The 14,831-nt window shown below is 40.5% G+C and overlaps 2 protein-coding genes across 2 annotated transcripts; both read left to right on the top strand.

The window, feature by feature from the left end:
- The first annotated feature begins 327 nt into the window (after positions 1-327).
- Positions 328-5,406, top strand: nudt9 (nudix (nucleoside diphosphate linked moiety X)-type motif 9). Its single transcript, XM_041957080.1, has 8 exons — positions 328-466; positions 1,108-1,383; positions 1,585-1,674; positions 1,930-2,016; positions 2,160-2,271; positions 2,478-2,624; positions 2,717-2,801; positions 3,150-5,406. Exons 1-8 carry the CDS (start codon positions 369-371, stop codon positions 3,293-3,295), a joined length of 1,041 nt encoding a protein of 346 aa, XP_041813014.1. The 5' UTR covers positions 328-368; the 3' UTR covers positions 3,296-5,406.
- A 1,161-nt stretch (positions 5,407-6,567) lies between these two features.
- On the top strand, positions 6,568-13,474 carry si:ch211-11k18.4. The gene is made up of 12 exons (XM_041957641.1): positions 6,568-6,826; positions 7,488-7,599; positions 8,071-8,164; positions 8,469-8,523; positions 9,004-9,144; positions 9,933-10,093; positions 10,219-10,317; positions 10,426-10,571; positions 11,396-11,567; positions 11,666-11,778; positions 12,472-12,556; positions 12,675-13,474. Exons 1-12 carry the CDS (start codon positions 6,709-6,711, stop codon positions 12,729-12,731), a joined length of 1,353 nt encoding a protein of 450 aa, XP_041813575.1. The 5' UTR covers positions 6,568-6,708; the 3' UTR covers positions 12,732-13,474.
- Positions 13,475-14,831: the final 1,357 nt, after the last annotated feature.

A 14,831-nucleotide genomic window follows, 5' to 3' on the forward strand; every position in this document is an offset into this window, starting at 1 on the left:
GGCCTTTTTGTTTACATGTATGAGGACCTTACTGTATATCACGATTTACATAATGAAAAATAGGATACAGAAATAAATTTAAAAAAATGCAACAAAATGGCGCTTTTTAAAGCCTGCGATAATTTTTACATAAAAAATGTATGATATTAATTTCAAAACGTACATATTCGTCATTTTATTAATTTTTTTGCTCTACTTAAATTTAATTCTTTGTAAGAGAGACAGTCATCAATAAATACTGGATTCTTATCACTATGGAGACGATAGACCACACCCCTTTGTAACGTCACCGCGCCGGGAGGTGTACTTCCTGGTTGCTTAGTGCTGTATGTTGAGGTTGTTGTGCTATTGATTTATTGTCGTAGGGTATGGTACGTTTCGTTCTGCGACGAGAGTGGATCGGCCGGATTCGCCTAGCGCTCACTCTCTTTGGACTGCCATATACCGTCTGCACCCCCGGAGTTAGGTATGGACAGTAACGGTAGTTATAAAGATTTAGCCAGAAGCTACTACGTTATGGGACAGTTTCTGCTTTACGCTAACATTATAAGCCAAAGTACACATGGTTATGTGTTGCAGTCTTTCTGTCAAAGTCTAGCAAAATCCCTGGCATTACCAGCACAGCCAGGCGATACGATTGCAGTAAATATTACAGTAGAGATAACCATTAGCTAACTGTTTTTAATATTGATGTTCTGTATTTTGAAGGGGCTTACTCCCAAAGTTCTAGTCAAATTCTATTTCTATTCATTGTCACATTAATATGAAATCTCATATCAAAATTCAACAAATACTCATTCAGAGTTAGGTAAAGTAAACTATTATTAGCTTAGTCAACAGATGCATATTGCAGTATAACAGTGGCTCTCATTCCATTGTCATGCTATCCTCAAGTGACAAGCAGTTAAATGTCTGGTTTCCTCCTGATTATAAATGTTATCAGTGTGTGACAGAAGATTTGTGCTTGAGGGGGAAGATTTTTCTATAATTTGCTGAACATCCAGGAGGGCGAGGAGTGTGTGTGGGGTGTGCCAGGACCACACTGCAGGGAAGGCAGAGCGAGGCTTATTTACTGGATTTGCAAGTCTCACATATCCTCCCCTGCAGGTCTGCCATCTCCTGCTCATCGTCCCACCTTTTCAGAACCAGTCAAACCACAAGACCCATCAGTAGCAGTTGCTGTAACCTCTACGTGACAATGCCATCCTCAGCGGCGCCTCATGTCAAGTCCAGATGCTCCATGTATCCAGGGTCAAAAATCAAGCGCTTCCCCGTGCCTGATGATAAAGTGGAGTGGAGTCAGAACTGGCCGCAGTATAGCCCCGTCAGCTATACTGACCCATCAGTACTAAAGAAGCCAGTGTGGGCAGATCCTGATATTGGGTGAGAAACACATACCTGATTTAAAGTTAATTAGGTCAAGGACAGTACTGTGCGTTGAATGAATTGGAGCGCAGTGAATATATGTTGTCTAAAATATTTGTTATTTTCTTGGCTGGTGTGAGACATTCTGACTGTGCTTGTTTTCAAAGATCAGCTGGAGTGTGTTCATGACAGTTTGGATAACCTCTGCTTCTTTTGCAGCTCTTTCTCTCCACAATTCAACACTATAGACGGTGTTGTGGATAGGACAAGCTTTGAGGGCAACTACAATCAGGAAAAGGGAAAGCCCCTGTAAGTGATTGAGTACCAAGAGAAATGGTTCTTACAAAGATTTGTCTAATGCACAAACGCATCAGGACAAGTGCCCAGAGCAGGGCTGTGAGCACTGGTTCTTAAATGTTAAGTCTTTAATTGGATGGTCTACTATGCTCCATGTGCTCTTTCCTAAAGCTTTTTTGCGTTTGTTAGAGTATCTCTTATGCTTATTTTGACTTAAAAATCATATTGGAAAACATATCTTTGCAAATTCACTTTTTACTCATTTAGAAATCCCCGTGGACGTACAGGGTTGACTGGCAGAGGTTTGCTTGGACGATGGGGACCCAATCACGCGGCAGATCCCATTGTTACCAAGTAACTTTTTCTTTACTTTACATACTGGTATTATTCAGATACTTGTTAACGATAGTGCATTACTCAGTTTAGTTACCTAAAGGATGATTCAATAAAAACTCTAATAAATGGCTGATGGCTTGATAAATGTCTCTGTCTGGCAGATGGAAAGTTGATGCCAAAGGAGCAAAGATACAGCACTCCGTCTCCAAAAGGCCTGTCCTACAGTTTGTGTCCATCAAGAGGAAAGACTGTGGGGAGTGGGCCATTCCTGGGGTGAGTGGTGTTTTTACAGTACCTTTCTTTTTCATACTCTTCTTCTTTCTTTTTTCATAATGTCTGTTGTTTTCCACTGTGTGTCTCTGCCACTTCGTGCCATGGCTATTCAAGAATGCTCCAAGACTGAAAATTTGAGTGTTTTTTTCGTCTAGGATGTTCATGTGACTTGCTTGTTTGTTTGCGTGTATGCGCTGGTTTTGCAGGGGATGGTGGATCCAGGGGAGCAGGTCTCTCTCACGCTGCAACGGGAGTTCTCGGAGGAGGCGTTGAACTCGTTGGCGGTCCCGTCATCAGAGAGAGCAAAAATCCATGAACGCATCACCAAACTCTTCAAATCGCCAGGGTTTCAGGTCAGCGTTCGACATCCTCGCACTTGTTTACTGTCACATTCTAGTCAAAGGCTTCTATGAGGAAAACTGAAAGATTTTTTTTCCTCCTTCAGGTCTTTAAAGGTTATGTGGATGATCCTAGAAACACTGACAATGCTTGGATGGAGACAGTTGCTGTCAACTTTCATGATGACTCAGGTATTAGTCTGATGTCGGATGTAGACTGTGGGTATCTGGGTATCCTCTATCTGTGTGTTACCGTCTATGCTGACTCCACCAAGACGATAGTGATTGGTTTAAAGAAAAAGAAATGCAAACAAGAAACAGGGATTTTCTTCCAATATGAGAATGATAATGGGTGCAGCCAGACCTTTCTGCAGTGCTGACAAAGTGCTTTGTTCTGGCCAAGGGAGACTACTCAGGTATCAATAATTAGGAACAATGTATTTTTGTCTCTAATTTTAAAAACTTGTCTTGCATTGTTGGTCTGGGGACAACAAATAGCTCGTTTTGTAGGGCAGTGATATATCTTTGTTCTTACTGCAGGCAACAGTGTGAGCGAGCTGCCGCTGCAAGCTGGAGATGACGCAGGACAAGTCAAGTGGGTTGATGTTGACTCGTCCTTCCCGCTCTACGCGAGTCATTCCCATTTCCTGGAGCTGGTCGCCAAAGAGAGGAAAGCCCACTGGTAACCAAGGACGAAAGACTGTATTCTATCATACCAATGAAGGAAACATAAAGAGACTTATTTGCCTCTGTGTGCGGAGTGCTCAGGCATTTAGCATGAACCTAAATGCAGTCCATTCACCTAATATTATGTGAATCCTCCCCCTTACCAATTTAAACAATCTTAGGTATGATAGAGAAAGCGAAACATGCATCTCATTTGTTTTTTTTAGATTATTTTAGATTATTACTGAAGACATCAAAACTGCAAAATAGTATTATATGTTTTATATTGTAGATTCTTCAAAGTAGCCACCATGTGCTTTGATGACAGCTTTGCACACTCTTGGCATTCTCTCGGGCAGCGCCATGAGCTCGTCACCTTGAATGCTTTTCCAATAGTCTTGAGGGAGTTTCATATATGCTGAGCACTTGTTGGCTGCTTTTCTTTCCCTCTGCGGTCCAATGTCTGGAAAAAAATCAAGAAGGGAAGAAACTAATTCCACCAACTGGCTTTTTACAAGTTACACCTGTCAAAGTGAAAAACATTCCAGGTGACAACCTCACGAATCCCTTTAGAATAATATCCAAAGGAGTGCAAAGCTCTCATCAAGTGAACAGTGGCTATTTTGAAGAATCTAAAACATAAAACATTTTGCTTTGATAATGCTTACACATAATTTCACATGTTCTTTCATTGTTTTGATGTATTCAGTATTAATCTTCTATGCAGACAATATGGACAATAAAGACAAACCAATGAAAGTAACAGTTTGCTTGGCTGCAGTTTTGGACTCCGTGTCTGGAAGACGCTTAACATGAGAGAGTAAAATGTAAGATGCTGCTGAGTGGCACACCACGTTATTTCTGTTGGCACAAATTATGCTAATTTATTCACTGTTAACAAGGATCACATTAAACCAGCGTGATCGCGGAAGAACAAACACAATAAACTGCAATGAACATAACATGTACTACATTAATTTAAGTGTGATAAGGGGGAGCAATCAAAATGAAAACATGTAGACTTGCTTTGATCTTTACATGTGAATGGAATATGAAGATGTGCTGGAGCTTCCCACACTGCCCAGCAGTGAAGCAAGCTGAACTGAGACAGGCTGAAGCTAGAGGGCGAACATGTTTTCAAGTGGTAACAAACGGTGGAAAGCAAAGGCCATTTCACACTCGACAGCCTGCCTTTACGAAACACAGCCCATCTCACTGCCGGGCATACTTTGCGATGAAGCAGGGATGGAGGATTGTGCATTAAATGTCTCTTATCTGTTAGGATTCATGATGCAAACTACCTAACTAACATGTGGACACCTCTGTCATCAACAGATAGCTAATATTAAATTAGTTGCAATAATGAGAAATAACTTGCAATAACATAAGGTCTTCTGGCTGAGTTAACAGATTCCATAAACTGTGATATGAATATTCTGTATGCAATGCCCACTAGGCACTTATGGGAAAGGGAAAGAAGGTTGCTGCAATTGGGTCTATCCAGTGGGAACCTCTTACAAGAAAAACTTCATTGAATTAGGTCCACAACAGGTCTAGGAGGCGCCACAAATCCTATAAACCCCTTTTTATTTGCTTTTATTGCTACTCAGTCCACAAGATTTGCCTGCATAACATGATATTCAGTTGTATTAAGGTACGATACCAGCAGCTGTGTGTCACTATAATACAGTCTGTGCATTATAATCTGAAAAATCTTCACACCAATGCAGATGCACATTCAGCTCTGGTAGAGTCATAGTCCTCCCCGGCCACTTTCCAGCTCCACTGGAGCATTTACAGTAGGAGCACTAACAGCATTTGTTGTTGCAGCAAGGGAGAGTATTTCCCATCTGGATTTCCCCAGGTGTGCTATTCAAAACCATTGCCTTCAAGTTCTGTTTATTTCTGCCTAATGTAGTTTTTGGATTCTGGTCAGTACAAGTCAAAAAATAAATAAATGGTAGGATGAGAGAACGTTATATCTTAGATGCTGCACAACCGAGTGATGAAATAACTTTAATTAGCTTCATTATTATACCCAATGTTATACATAATGCATTTCTGTTTGGATGTTCTGTATATGCTATAATATAAAAATGAGGAGGAGTCTACTTACTAAACTTGCACTGAAAGTAAGACCAAAGTGTCTGATGTTGTGTTCTTTGTTATTCATCGGACTCACTTGAAATTGCAAAACATTGTGAATTCTTGAGTTGATCTGTGCACATGTGTCTTGACAGTGATCAGTGTTCATTGTGTACTGTCTTGCAGTACATGTAACATCAGCTGTCTCACGTTAACAATCCCCATCACAAAGTGGGAGATTGGATGAGAGGGTAAAAAGACAATATGGACACTTCATAGAGTGTACTGGAATGCTCCTTTCACCATTTGGATGCAGGCCCAAACACTTTCTGAAGGCCACTTATTTAAAATGGGTGGTGACATTGCTAATCATTGACTAAACTGAGTGTAATGCTTTTCTCAGTGCCCTTTAACCACATAGATATTGCCCTCACTCAGACAGTAGCAAGTGTGTACTGCATTATTACTGCAGATGTATGCACAAAAATTTAAGAACAGCTCTGGTGAGGAGGTGCAAGAGAGTATTGTGTACAGTATTGAGAACATGTTCTAAGTTAAGTTATATGCTATATTTGCATTTGCCTATTAAGGGGAAATGTGTGTTTCATCAGCCATTGTCAAAAAGAAAAGATGTCAAGGTGTCCTCACTTATTAATGGTTGTGTTTTCCATTACCTAACAGTGATATGGATTTCAAAATATTGCATCCTGTCCTCATCATTTGTACATCTAGGTCTCCTTCAGAAATGTAGGTGTCAGTGTTAAAGGACATGAATCTATATCGTGTCCAACTTGTTTTTCTTTTTCTGTGTGTTCTGTGTTCCAAAATTTTTCATCCTCTCATCCCACCTCCAACTCTGTGATGGGGATCGTTTCTTAAACATGCATTTTTATTTATGAATGTCCACATAATTCCTTATCTGCTTCAGATATTTTACCTTCAGTGAAACAGGATGTTGAGATTCCGCTTTTTAGCTTCTGACCAGGTAAAGGAGGACTCTTTGTTATAAACTATCCATTTATACAAAAAAACCCCAAAACATTATTAGCATTTTTCCCACTTCATGGGCTGTTGTTGGGGTAAAGTGTATGCCTGAAGAAAAATAGCTGTCATATGTACATGTGGCATTACATTAATTCAACGGAGGAACTACATTGCCCAAAAGCCTTTGCGACAAAAGCCGTTGTAGCTGACGACGTGGCCGAGGGACGTTTCAACCCCGTGTTTCAGTGGACCGGGTCGATTCAAACAAGGCAAGCGGGCGTTGTTCGCTGCTAGTTCACAGATTCGTGGAATTTAGATGCTTGAACAAGTCTCTCCAGAGGTTTGATAACACCACTGTTTAACAATGTCTGGGAAAATAAAGAACCGGAGTGCCACCAATGCGGACTCGATTAGTGGCGGTGTGTCCTGCGATGAGCGCATCTTGCGGGATTGTCATCAGATGTACACGGACCCCGACAGCGGTGAGTTGGCTGACATAAAATTTGTTGGATTCAAACCCTCCTTCAAAATTGCTCCAACATTCATTAAGTCATTAGCAAAGTTAAACCAGCGAGCTGTTCGCTGAACTGGAATTGACGTTAGCTAGCTAGCTTAACGTTAGTTATTAAGTTCACGTGAAGTGGCGTTAGCTTTGATGCAGTAGGCTAACCGTTAGCTGGCTAATTGATAAGGATTTGTGATTTGGCTGATATTGCGCTCGCCTGTTTTAATGCTAGTTAAATTAGCCATACACAGCTGAAGCAGCCTGTGCTAAGTTATGAATTAATGGTTAGTCAGCTCCAGAGTAACGATGGTTTTGTAGTGTAGCTCTCAAATATACTGAGTTTTTTTTAGAAATGGAGTTAGCTCACAAAGTAGAGATCTGCCCGGGGCGCCGGTAGGAATTCTGGGTTCCCATGAAATGGTACAGCGCACTCTCAACAAGCCATCTATGTGTTAACAAGTAACAAAAAAAATACTGCTACTGAAATGTTCATGACCCTTCTCCAGCTCATTCTCACACAAGTAGTCTGTCCAACAGGTGCAGCAGCAGCACCATGATGGCCACAGTTTGATAGACATATCATCAGTTGTAAAGTAGCTATAAATGATTATTTAGATCTTGTTCTTTGTTTTGTTCAGGATTGATCTCAGTAGCTGAATCCGTTGGTGTGAAGTTGCTGCCGCCCAGGAAAAAGATCACTGTGTTGCTTATGGGCAACCACTCCGCTGGGAAAAGCTCCTTCATCAACTGGTAAATGTGTTTTTTACAAAATGTCCCAGGCGACTGTCCATCCACAATCAGACTTCTCAACCATCAGAAAACAAAGTGGTGCCTTATATGAAACACAAGGAAATACAAATGGTGCAAAACAGAAAACAACAAAAAAATAGTGCATCTAGTCTAGTCTAAATATGTCCAGTTTAATTTGTGTCTGTAGCATTCTGTTTTATCCCTCCTTGGCACAGTTTTGTATGCAATTCACAGCAACGTTTTACTGATGCAATCCATAATGCATGAGTGCAGCAAAGTGATGTTCACGTCAGCTAATACAGAGTACTCACCAGTCTCTTGATTTTTTTTTTTTAATGTTATAGTTTTAATTGATTTAGTTTGGACAGTGGACCGAACTGACTTGGAAACAAATTTTTCTCCTCTGGTGCATCATTTAATTGTTTTTTTTAACCAGTTCCCTGTATTTTATTCTATTTAATGTCTTGTCAGGTATGTGGAGGAGCACATCCAACGCACTGGAGTTGCTATTGAGACCCAAGGCTTCAGCTTTGTTACAAGTGGCCGCAAGAGAGAGTCTCTCACAGTAAGTACAACAGTACAAAAACAATAAGTTGCCATTTACTGTAAAATAGTTATATATTTGGTCCAGGAACAAATAACAATAAGAATTTCAAATTGTTTTCCTCATCTTGCAAGATTGGCTATTTTCATCAAGTCACAATGTCAATTGCAAACTTTCCCTTTCAAGCCATTTCTCATGAATGGCTTGAAAGGGCTTATTACTCAAACTTAAATTAGTTGACCTCTAGTGGTTTCAGTACTTCTGGAAAGCCTGGTACCCGGTTCAAAAACTTAATACTCACTGATCTGGTTCTGATTTTCTTTAGGGAAATGCCACTCTCCATCTTTATCCACATTTCAAGCCGTTGCAAGAATTCAAAGGTGAGATTTCAACTCGAATCACAATCCTTCCCTGTTCTATTCTGAAGAGTCCCCACAATGTCTCCCCCCAGGCTGCTGCCACACTGATCCATTCCCAAATTCCCAGCATTTCCATTATGAGATGTTGCTTGTCTATTTGACTTGAATGTAGTTTGTCTGCAAGCCGGTTTAGGCTGAACAAAGACTGATCAATGTTGCAGCACCCTCACACTTCTTCTCCTTTGAAAACACTGATACAGCCACAAGAACCACAATCACTGGTCGTGTTAAAGATAAATGAGGATGTTTCAGATGTGTTACTCAAACAAGCATTCAAGTTGTTATGCTGCAGTTTTGTTAAAGCCAACAGACAAACTTAGTTCATAGGCACAATTATATTAACGTTAAGTGATCAGTATCAAACATAAATAAAGGAGCAACATCAGCCATGCTACCTGTTTTTTCATCACAAATCTCTGATCTCCTTGAATTGCTTCCTAGGTGTTTCAGAGTACCTGAGCACAGAGATCTGCACGTCGAGACAGAAACGGTTCAGCCTGGTGACATTTGTGGATTCACCGGGGCTGGTGGATGGTGATATGAAATACCCTTTTGATGTGGACGAAGTCATCCTGTGGCTGGGTGAGTTGCCACTTACTGACCTTGTCTGTTGTCGCACTGTAGTTATCAAGAGCCCCCTAAGGCTTTTGTGGCAGCTGGTGTTGTTATTTTAAATGGTATTGTATAAAGCTGCTCTGTTGACATTTGTAGAAGCTGTGATGTCTCCAGTTAAAGTGAAATACTGGCCTCAAAAAGCACTGAGTCATGTTAAACCAAAATGCTGGGTGCTGTTTATCACCATTTTTAACCCCATATGGAGCTAAAGCTCAAATGAAGAAGGCCTCTTAAAGAAAAACAAATCTAAAAAAGTAGAAATGGCCAAAACTTTTTAAACAAAACTGAAAGCAAAATTCATTTATCCACTATTTATCTCTACCATGCTGGGTAGCGGGAGATTGGAGCCCATCCTGAAACATTATAGAAAATACGACTGTTTTGCAAAACTGTGACTGAGTACTGATAACCTTGCTTTAGAGACATTTTGTTTCATTATCCAGGCTTTCACTGCCATTTCTGCATTTTTTTTTACAGTATTTGTGTTCCATTAGTGAGCTTTCTCCAGGGTAGCTACTGGTCTAACCACTTCCTACGCAAAATGTTGACAGCTCAAGTTTTGTAATCATCTTTCAGTGGAATCATATATCATGTGACATGAAACTAAATTCTGTGTCTAAATAAGAAGCAAGTAAAACAAAGAACTTTTACTTGTATCAGCATATGCTTTAATACAATAAGAATATATTATGTAGTAGACATCTTGGGGTCAGTCTAGTGTGGAAAATAATGGTCTTTCCCACTGTCACTCTCAGGTGATCTCTGTGACCTGATTCTGGTCTTCTTTGACCCGATGGGTCAGGCTCTGTGCAAGCGCACCCTCAACATCGTGGAGTGCCTGAATGAGAAGCACGGGGATCGACTGCGTTTCTACCTGAGCAAAGCAGACGAGGCTGGGGGAGAGTCTGACAGACAGGTATGAACAGCAGCTTGGTTCTAAGCTTGTGTTTCATGAGCATTTCATGACTTTCTCTACATGATACTGAAAATCAGGAAGTGGCATCTTTACTATCTCTGTCTTTTTGTGACTGGCTGTCTCAGAGAGTAATGATGCAGATTGTCCAGGAGCTCTGCAAGCGACCGGGACTCAACAAGTGTGGCTTTGACATGCCCACCATCTACATTCCCAATCCAAATAAGGTGAGCGTTACACTTGTAGGTGTTAGTGCACTTTTTAGACTCACACCTCTGCTCTCTAACCTGTTCTCTACACATAATTACATTTTTTGTCCACATTCCTGTCCTTAGCCAAGTCGCTGTGTCAACCAGATTGAAGAGGTGTGTCGTACCATCGAGAAAACTATTAACCAGACAGTCCAGAATACACTCAACTCCCTGGAGAAGGACTGTGAGCTTATCAGCGAGGCCATCACTGATACGCTCCTTAATGACAGGTATCTCACAGAAACACTTTGCACTACAGGCTGCAATATTGTTTCTCTTTTTTTTTCAAATTGGCATGCGTTCCTGTTGCAATAGTCAAAAAAAAGGTATTTAGTATTAAATATACAAAGAATAACTTCAACTAGCTTCTGCACCTATTGCTCTACAGTGCAGGGTAATGTGACTTTTAAAAGTCAAAATGAAGAGGGTTTAATGCATATCATTTTTTTACAAAGTTGTTTACAATTTACCTGCAATGAAAATAGTTTAATTATTTGATATGTTGCTGACAGTAAATAGAAACTGAGGGTACCTGAGTGTTGTAGGGCTGTGCGTAGCCTTCAGGTGCTTCTTCAGTTTTGAAGTAGAGCTCTTTGCAGCTGACATTTATAGCCCAGGCACACTTCGTATTATACTGTGGTGTTTTTGTCCCTTTCACCCACAAATTGAAAACTATACCAACACTTGTCCTATGTAAAAACTGTCCTCTCCTCCTCTAGCTGAGCTACACATTTCCACTGACACAACTGTAGGATTGTATACATTCCACTACTACGTGGCTATGCCCAAGAAGTATGAAAGACACAGAAACAGTGTGAATGGGTCAGGAATTTTCTTTTGTGGCAACAAAAGGAACACAGTGCTTATTTGAAAAAGTCACTAAATAACTAATTACTCGAATTGCAAAACTAATCATCACTCGTTACAACAAAAAAAAAGCTTCATTCTGACTGGAAGCACAGTCCTATGCACATGTTTCAGATTAATGGGACACACACAGCAGCATCACTCAGCGCTGCCTTCAGAGAATAACCTCGACCCTCCGCTCTCACAGGCAGACCAGTGTTGAGAACCGACGGGCTCGCTGTAAGAGCTGCTTCCTGACTCTGCTGGGCTTCAGTGTCCCTATGGCGCTGATGGCCTTACTGGTGCTGGGCACCCTGTCCAAGGAGCTGCTGGATATGGTTCTGGGCCGCCAGGGCACAGAGACGCTCTCACTCTACCTGGTGAGTGTTTAAGCGAGCGTTCGCTGGCGTGTTGTAATTGTTGCATCGTCTGCTCATAAAGCAGTCAAGTCTAATTTAGTTGCTCTTGTGATCCACAGACTCCCATGGTGAGAGTGTTTGACTCCCTCTCTGTGGAGCAGCAGCTTTACGGCTGTGGCGGGCTGGTCTTTCTCTCCTTCCTCCTGCTCATCATCGCACGCTTCTCCTTCAGGTAAGAGACAGTGCTGAATCTCCTGCTGTGCTTTCTTACTGTTGGGTCACCACAGTCATTTTCAGTATTTTTTTTTTTTTCTCAAAATCTGTCATTAATCATTAATTTTTGAAATGCTGTTTCAGTTTATTTATCTTTCTTTCACCAATAGGCACATGCAACTTGCAAAAATCAACTATTTTGATCATCAATTAACCATTTACATACTTTTTTAAGCAATAAATGGCAAATATTTCCTGGTCCCAGCTTGTCTATTGCAAGGTTTTTCTGCATTTCATGTTGCACAAGACAAGCAATTTGATGACATCACCTTGTGCTAGAGGAAATCGTGATGAGCAACAAATGTGTTTTTGATTAATTGCAATAATAATTAGCAGGATAATTGAATTAAAATAATTGTTAGCTGCAGCCCTGTAGTACAGTTTTGTACATATACTACATCTGTAGACAGTATCCTTGTATCTCACCTTCTCTTTGTGTATATTATTTCTCACCTTTTAATATTTTACTACTTTTTCTCCTCCACTCCTCGTTTTTACTGCAGCTGTGGTGCTTTCATTTCCCCTTGTGGAATCAAGAAGATAGTCTATGTTAAGCAGCTGCGTGTGATTTTGGGCTCTTTTGGATTTTTTTCAACTTCAGCTTGTATGTAAATAATGAACCTTTGAGGTGTTTCCCTTGGATTCTCTGCAGGACTCGGCCAACTCTGTCAGGCAAACAGAAAAGGCAACTGCAGGAGAAGCTGGAGTATGTTCAGGAAGTGGTCAAGACCAAAAAGGTAGAGTGTGTGCGTGTGTGTGTGTCAGAGAGGGAATGTGACTAACTCTGACATGGTACTGGCAATAAAAAGGCAGTGTTACTGGTGTGTGTTTAACTGTCTTATTCTTTCCTTTTAGAAAAAGCTGTATGAAGAATACCTTCGCCAGAGTGTCAGTGATCAGGATATGGCCTGAAACACGAGGTGCACGCAAAGATTCAGCATTCACACACCAACCAAATGAAACGGAAGCTTTGCCAGGTTACACATCAGCCGTCGTGTCACTCTGACTGCTCCATGCTGCATCTTGCTGAAGTGTGCGGACGCAAAGTTACAAGCACATAATACACTAATAGAAACTCACGTTCTGGTGCTTTATACTGTAAAGCCTGTTGACCTGTTAGATGACGTTACCTCTGTAAAAACTCTACCTGCAGATAAGTGGAGTTTGGTCTCATAGGAAAAGAACTTTTGTTACTGATCATTATTCGTTATGAGCATTAAATACACACATTCTGTGCCTCTGCTCTGCTCACAGGAATGCAGGCTTGTACCACTATAAAATATTTAAAAAAGCAAACTATTTATAATATTCCTTTACCTGAGAACTTGTATTTTGGTTTAACGGCGTATAGCACTATTTTACATGAGTCACTTTGTATGAGTTCGTGTTTTTGAAGACTTTCACCAGCATTTTATACAGTACTTTGACTACTTGGTATCAGTTACAGTTTTGGTGTTGCATCATGAACGTCTGCGTCCTGGCTAATATTTAGAGTATTCAATTATCCGCACAACTCCTGCTATTGAAATAAATGAAGATTGTGAACCAGCAATCGAGCATTTTATCTCTAACCAAATCATTTTTGTATTTTCCTGTCATACATTGTGACCGTGTTTTTAATTACAACTGACTTAAATAAAAAACTATGTTCAATAGAGGTGGTGATGAGGCTTTTCCTTCAGATTAACAAGACATTTACACAAATTTCAATTGTACATTTGAGCCTTTCTTCTTACTCCTAATTTCCTTGATTTGATTTCCTTTAGATGGAAGTTGAGGCAGGATGCTCCACCTCCTTTGAATTCCACAAATGACTCCTTTTTTAATAACTCCTGTCTTTATTTTATACGTGGCACACATGGCCAGATTTCTTCTCCACTTGTATTCTCTCCTTCACAGTTTTGGTCTTGCCACACCCTGTTTGACTGAAAATGGATAGGGTGGAGGCAGGATGCATGCGTTCCTACGTATCAGATGTCTAGATGAAGAGATGAAAATCGAAGAGAGGCATGTAAGAGTATGAGGTCTAGAAAGTCAAGTAGAATCAATACTATGAATAGATCCACAGTTTTGCCCCCAGCATCTAGATGGAATGATTCTGCTGTAATTACAGACCTGAAGCTTAAAAAAACGTGTGTGGCATCACCATTTTAAGTGGTTTCCACAGTCATTTCGGGTCCTGTGTAGTTTTTATTGAAAACCAAACACAGGAAACTACAAACCATTTAACAGTCATGCCTTTGTCAAGCAGAGGAAGCAGGTGCAGAAACACTGAAATGCAAAGCTGCTGCTAATAAAGTACAGTTTCCTAGTTTCAAGGGTAATATGAGGCCTGGTTTTTAAAATCTGTGAATTCACATTTCATTATTGAATCACTTCAACAGAGTATTGCTCTTTTACTCAGAAGAGCAGTAATTTAGCGCTCTCAGTTGACTCAGATTTTAGTTCAAGTAGTTGAGTGCATGATAATAATTTGACATGACTGTCTATCATGCACATTCACTACATAATTATATAACCTTTTCTCTGTGAAAGACAACAGTGGACTTAACATCATATCTGCATGCACCATGAAAAGTGACCTTGCCACAGAGGGAGCATTATATTGCAGAATGAGAGGGCCAGTGCCTCTCTGGAACTCATTTTGCACTTTGCACTTGCAGCTGTGGCACAGTGAGAGCGCTTGTTGGAGGAGAGATTGGACAGTTTAGGCGGTGGAAATACTGTCAGTGATGTGCATTCAAACTAAAAGCTACATTCAGGAATGAGTCAGGGAATGACATGTAAAACAACTTCACATTAGCAAGATGTGTTTAGGTCACTCAGGAAATCAACACCCAATCCTCTGCAAATACTCCCTAATACCAGTATTCCTCTACTAGAAGGTATCATTATGTAGGCAGGACTATAATTTAACTCCTTCATATTACTGTCATGATGTGCTAAAGGTGCAACGTTTAATCATGTTAATCGAGCACTAACTTTTTGTTATTCAATTTTGCCATGAGATGG

The sequence above is a fragment of the Chelmon rostratus genome, chromosome 17 (genome assembly GCF_017976325.1).
Source record: "Chelmon rostratus isolate fCheRos1 chromosome 17, fCheRos1.pri, whole genome shotgun sequence".
Classification (NCBI taxonomy): Eukaryota; Metazoa; Chordata; class Actinopteri; order Chaetodontiformes; family Chaetodontidae; genus Chelmon; species Chelmon rostratus.

Bases quoted from the DNA above. Each gene is read 5' to 3' on its own strand.
- nudt9 (XM_041957080.1), top strand. From the start codon at position 369: ATGGTACGTTTCGTTCTGCGACGAGAGTGGATCGGCCGGATTCGCCTA. The intron at 1,675-1,929 runs GTAAGTGATTGA...TTACTCATTTAG, and splicing joins CAGGAAAAGGGAAAGCCCCT to AAATCCCCGTGGACGTACAG. The intron at 2,625-2,716 runs GTCAGCGTTCGA...TTCCTCCTTCAG, and splicing joins TCAAATCGCCAGGGTTTCAG to GTCTTTAAAGGTTATGTGGA.
- si:ch211-11k18.4 (XM_041957641.1), top strand. From the start codon at position 6,709: ATGTCTGGGAAAATAAAGAACCGGAGTGCCACCAATGCGGACTCGATT. The intron at 7,600-8,070 runs GTAAATGTGTTT...ATGTCTTGTCAG, and splicing joins AAAAGCTCCTTCATCAACTG to GTATGTGGAGGAGCACATCC. The intron at 9,145-9,932 runs GTGAGTTGCCAC...TGTCACTCTCAG, and splicing joins CGAAGTCATCCTGTGGCTGG to GTGATCTCTGTGACCTGATT.